This window comes from Austrofundulus limnaeus, unplaced genomic scaffold (genome assembly GCF_001266775.1).
Source record: "Austrofundulus limnaeus strain Quisiro unplaced genomic scaffold, Austrofundulus_limnaeus-1.0 Scaffold335, whole genome shotgun sequence".
In the NCBI taxonomy this organism is placed as follows: domain Eukaryota; kingdom Metazoa; phylum Chordata; class Actinopteri; order Cyprinodontiformes; family Rivulidae; genus Austrofundulus; species Austrofundulus limnaeus.
This window is the reverse complement of record NW_013952737.1, coordinates 278,737-284,827: the sequence shown is the minus strand read 5'-3', so window position 1 is coordinate 284,827 and position 6,091 is coordinate 278,737. Positions and strand designations below refer to the sequence as shown.

Here is a 6,091-nt window from a genome sequence, read left to right as displayed (position 1 = left end):
AACATAAAAACAGCATTTTAATAACAGCTAAAGGTGAAATAGATACTTTATTATGGTATAGTATTTAAATATATGCCTGAGAAACACATAATATTGGCCCTTTAAATAGATCAATGCTGTTATCTCCACATCACTCTGCAGGGTGCCCTCCTTTCATGACATGACACTTAGTCTGTGTGTAAAGATATGACATGTACATTTAAAATACTCACCTAATCGTCTCTTAAGCATGTTGTGCTTTAGATATTGACCAGTTTAAACATGTCACAGAAAACATTATAAACATGTCTCATTTACACTCTGCACTTAGAGACAAAAATATAACATTATATTTAAGAATCTGTTTAAAGTAAGGAGGGGATCAAGTGTTAAAAGTGTTTTTCTTACAGTGATAATAAATTAAGGCATGTCTAAAATGCAGATATTATTTTCTGTCACTCTTTTATGTAATGTCTCACTGTTTAAATAAAGGAGTAAAGCCAGCTTCAACACGCTTCTTTGGTGCTGGCTGTGCCTGGAAGGAGGGCAGAAGGACCGTGACGTCGAGCGAAGATTTTTCAGCTCAGTATGGTAAACAGATCTCGCACCACAGACACTCTGTGATTTGTTGCAGCAAAGACGGCGTGGTCTGCTGGCAGCTTTCTTTCTTTTTAGAGAAGCAGCTCTTTCAATCTTTTGTTGCTGGTAAAAAAAATATCAGTTCACGGATCAGATTCCCATCATTGTGTCATCACCTGAGTCTCTTCCTACTGTTAGCCACGCTAACAAAAGCACTGAAAACATTACCCATTGTGTGTGTGTGTGTGTGTGGGGGGGGGGTGTGTACCTGGTTTCTGTTACCTTTTAAGGACCCTCTCTGGTCTAAACATCTACCTTGTCAGGACCTGTGGTCCTTCTGAGGACCAAAGATAGGGTGTGGAGGTGATATATGGTGGAAGACCATTCTGGGGTCAGAGGTTAGACTCTGGTGTGAACTGGGAGGGGGCGGGATATATGTAGTTGGGGTTATTGGGTTAAGGTTAATGCTACGTTCACATCAAACATGTTTTGAGCTGCAGGAGTGGCCGGTTTACAGGCAAAGTCTATGGTGGACACACCTCCAGGGGWCTTGCGGCGCGTCAAGTCCATTTAGCACGGTGAGCAAGGAAGCAGAAGGTGCGGTTGAGCATTTTCCGWGCATGTGGTAAGGCGAAAGCAGTCCACGCCCGAGTTCAAAAATCTCAACCTTTGCTGCTCGACGCGCCACAGGAACCAGAGGGACTCATTTTTCCACGTTCTGACAGTAAATTATTTTAAAAATCTATTTTCGTCGTGTGGATTGTTTACAGGTGTTTGTCTGTTTTTCATGTACACTGTGTTGGTTGTTCATAAATGTTTTTGTTTTGATTCAATAATATTTGTATATTAGTGTGTTTATTTATTTTTTGTACCTCATGGGATGCCATAGCAAAGATAGGCTGGCCTTATAAAAGCTGGCAGTAATTAGTTCTAATTGGAAAGCAACTGACAGCAGGTCTTGAAATGTTTGCTGTTAAAGAAACAAATATCTTGTGCTTTGCCTTCCCCTGGTGAAAGCAGCAAAGTATGTTTTGTTTATTTCACTTGTTTATGAGCCCATGTTCTTATTTTAATGTTTGTATGCATGTTTGTTTTAGTTTTGACAGTGATCTTGGTGATCGTGATGATTTGGTGATCAAGGAGCACCAGAGGAAAGTAAAAAGGCTTAAAATCACCCGTCGAGGCTGCGCAGAACTTCGTCAAGAACTGGGGGGCTGCCACACACGTGACAGTTTCCTGAATCCTGCTTTTAATGTAGTATGAGAGTTATTTTCCATATTTGTTTGGTCTGTTTTATGGTTTTATCATTATTTGTGTTCTGTCAGTAATGCTTTGTTTTTAGTTGCAATATGTGAAGCACTTTGGCCAAAGGCAGTTGTTTTTAAATGTGCTATATAAATAAAGTTGACTTGACTTGACTGAATGTTGCCCACAAACAGACGGACAGGAGCTCTTTAGCTGAAATTGACCTGCTGTAGTTTGTGTTCTGGCTGGACATATCAGCACCGATGTGGGTCAGCAGCTTGTTAAACTGACTGCAGTGTTAAACTGGGCTCGGGACAAAAAAATTTTGTCAGCTCGCAGCTCCTGGAGTGGTGAAACTCACCGAACAAACCGCCTCTAAATTATCTGGTGAATTAGTTATCTGCTGTGCGCAACGTTCGCTTGCTCTTTAGTAAATAAAGCAAAGCCGTTTTCTTTATTTTATCTTTATTTCATCCGCCGAAGACAGATAGGAGCAAAAAAAACTAAGATGCTCCTACCTCTTCCGTCTAGTCTGTGTCCCGGTCTGAACGCGCGTCCATCTTGAGGCGTTGGGCACATTTTAGATGCTCAAAACGCATTGGGTGTGAACGTAGCATAGACTATAGAAATTAATGAAAGTCAATATATGGTCCTAATAAGGTTAGAAATACAAATATGTCTGTGTGAGTTTTATGTGAACAATTTTGTATTTGATAACATGTAACCTATGATTCTTTTTGACCACATTTCACAGATTTGACATAATTGAACAGTCTGATTATTTTTAAAGTGATGCTCATAAAGCTCTGGGTATAGAGGAAAAGACAACAGTCTCTTTTTTTCAAGGCTAGGTTAATGGCTAACAGTTACGCAAACAAGGCCATGTTCCAAACAGGTCAAAAACAATGTAAATGTTGGTTTTCTGATGCTGCAGAGTATACCAGTCTATAGGAGTCAAATAAACATTTGACTGATTCTGTCAGTCCTCTTCATAAATCTCACTGGAATGGCACCAAACAAAAGTTCCAGCATCATCACCTTGTCCAACGCAGATTCTTGACTCATCACTGAAGATAACTTCATCCAGTCTTCCACAGTCCATGATTGCCTCTCCTTAGCCCATTGCAGTCTTGTTCTTTATTGTTTAGGTGTCAATGATGGTTTTCTTTTAGCTTTCCTGTATTGAAATCCCATTTCCTTTGGGCAATTTCTTAYGGTTCGGTCACATACATTGGCTCCAGCTTCCTCCTATTTATGCTTCATCTGTTTAGTTGTATTTTTTCAGTTTTCAAGACAAATGGCCTTAAGTTGTTTGTCTTGATGCTTTGATGTCTTTCTTGGTCTACCAGTACACTTGGCTTTAACAACCATTCCATGCTGTTTGTATTTGGTCCATATCTTGAATACAGCTGACTGTGAACAGCCCACATCTTTTGCAACCATGCTTGAAGAGTTACCTTCTTCAAGAAGTTTCACAATCCTCTCTTTTGTTTCAAGAGACATTTCTCTTGTTGGAGCCATGGTTCTTGCCACTCCACTTTGTCCAGCAGCCCTCCAAGGTGTCATGACTGCAGGTATTTTTAACTGCAGACTAATGAGCAGATCTAATCTGTGGCAGGTGTCCATTTAAGGAAAGGAAATTGACTGGGTGTGTCCTTATTTTCTACCTCCAATTTGAGTGATTCCATACTTTTTTCCTCAGAATTGAGTGATTCCATATTTTTATCCCTGTGCTTGGTCAATAAAAGTAACATTCACTGACTTCCACAATGTTTTCTCTTCATTTCTTTGAGTGTTCCTGAAAGCCAACAAGTTGCACTTTGGAATGACCTTATTATTGTATCATGTTTTTGATCTGAGTTTGTTTTACAGAATGAAATGTCTGAATGAGTGCTCATCCAAGACTGGTGATTCCATACATTTTGCCAGGGGTTGTATTTAGTGTATTAGTGCACGTGGCACTATGCTGAAGGTTACATACAGGTTTTGGAGCAACATGCTCCCATCCAAGCCACATTTTTTTCAGGAGCATCCTGCCAATTTCAGCAAGACAATGAAGACACATTCTGAATGTATTTCAACAGTGTGACTTCAAAGTAAAAGAATTAGGGTTCTAGACTGGCAGCTTCAACTGAATACATAAATTACTTTATTATTACTGTACTAAAACGTCCTAACTTCATTGGGCTTGGGGTTGTGCTTCAGTTGTTTCAGGTAATATATATCATAAACAGGAACACAGTGGAATATAATGAATCTATTGAAATTGTGTGTAAAACAATAGTTTGAGGGGAACTACTTTTTCTTCTGCCTGGGTAATATAGTATGTACGAGCAGCAGCACATACTCAGTCTGTGTTTTTTCCGTGTTCAGTGTTTTCATGTTTTTCCATGTGCAGAGTTTTCATGTAAATATGTTCATGTAATGTAATTTAAGACAAGTTTTTATATTTACAGCAGTTCTTGATCATTAAACCATAGTTTATTCTGTTGGTTTTATTGTTTGACTTCATTTTTTAATGTTTAAAACACCATTATCACATATTTTGTGGGATTATATCCTCTGATTATTCTGCTGTATTAGCTCAGTTATATTGTAAATAAGGATGCTACATCAAAATACTTCTGAATTTAATATGAATAAAAAATTGCTTTTGAAGTCTAAGAAACCATGATTTGAAATACACTAGGTTTTTTAGATTTACCAGACACATTAGGTGTGTTTGCACAAGGTATCAGTATCAGATCAATATGTCAGTCCAATAAACAATTTTCTACTGAACTGTTTCAAAGAAAAGTATCACAGTTACTATTCATTAAGGGAATTATAACATTGCCAGGAAAATATGTACGTTTACCAATAATTCACCCGCAAGTAATTTTTTAATTAATATAAAATATGGTTGTTTCATAAAAATGTATTTGATTTATATATTTATGATGTATGTTATACTGCATTTGTAATACAGTTTACAGGATATAATTTAGTATATCTTTACAATAAAGGATGAAAACAAATATTTTTCTGTATTTTTTCCTAAACTGAGCTCATAATGGTGATTTAGAAGTATTTCTTTTAGCGCATGTGCATATGAGCTGACAGTTAAGATCCTGCGTCCAGAACAGACTGGGCAATGACACTGCCAACGCTGCTAACATTGCTGAAGAAGGCACTTAAAATTTAAATTCAAAATGTTGACTTCCTAAACTGAGCTGAGCACCAACAGTAACGGCTGCTTTCCATTCAGAAATAATTAAATGTAAACTTCAAACTTTAACTTTTACATTTAGATTTATGCATTTAGATTTAGGATTTTATCTTGACATATATATTTTTAACCTTTGAACATTTAGCAAAAGCTTGCAAAATATTAATGAAAAGATTTTACACTCAGAAAGTGAGCTACATAATGAAAATGTGTTAGTGACATTTTTTAATGTTTTATTTTACACTTGGTGCCCCGCATACATAACAGTTAGTTTGTGAATGACATATCTGAGGGAGAATCCAGAACATTTTGCCCCAGTCATGGGGGCATGGGGTATTAACACTGGCAGGACCTAAACTCATACAGAAACCAGCTGACAGAGAAGCTGATCCTGTTCCAGGCTCTGGCCTGGTCTACCTACATTTACAGTCTTTGGTCTCAAACCCTTTTTGTCGTGGACATCTCCATCCTACCTCAAGAACAAAAATATGTGTTTCTGGAGCAGGAGATAAGCTTTGTTCTGTGAAATCCACATTTTAGAACAGGTAAAGCAGAAAGTGTGTTTCACCTGCAGAGGGTTCTTGGTGCTGATGGCCAGGACCTGGTACTTGAAGTAGCAGAGCTCACAGCTCCAGGAGCCCCTCTCACTTATCCAGCGGATGAGGCAAGGCTGATGTGTGCAGCGCACTGAGCCATCACAGCGACATGGACTCAACAGCTCCCCCTGCAGAACAGATGGTAAAAAACAGTTAACGTTCGATAAACCAAATCTGGTCATAGATCGTATAAATCTTGACCTCCAACTGGAATCAGGGAGTCACTGCTGAAGCAGTAACAGGTTCTCTGTAGGACAAGTTTGAAGTGTATGGATGAATAGATTTAGAGAACACAAAGAGCCAACAGAGGAACAATCTAAATCAAATCAACATTTAGTTTTAACCAGTCCAACAATCAACAGTCTCTGCATGGAAATAACTTCAATAGTTGTCATGAGGTCACAACATATACATACATACATACATACATACATACATACATACATACATACATACATACATACATACATACATACATACATAC

General features: G+C 38.1%; 1 protein-coding gene across 1 annotated transcript in view; it reads right to left on the bottom strand.

The window, feature by feature from the left end:
• marchf9 (membrane-associated ring finger (C3HC4) 9) overlaps positions 1 to 5,735 on the bottom strand; it is a gene marked incomplete at its 5' end in the record, with an annotated part of 17,184 nt that extends 11,449 nt beyond the window's left edge. Inside the window, 1 exon segment of the mRNA XM_014022566.1 lies at positions 5,580 to 5,735. Within this exon segment, the coding sequence (XP_013878020.1) occupies positions 5,580 to 5,735 (156 nt within the window).
• Positions 5,736 to 6,091: the final 356 nt, after the last annotated feature.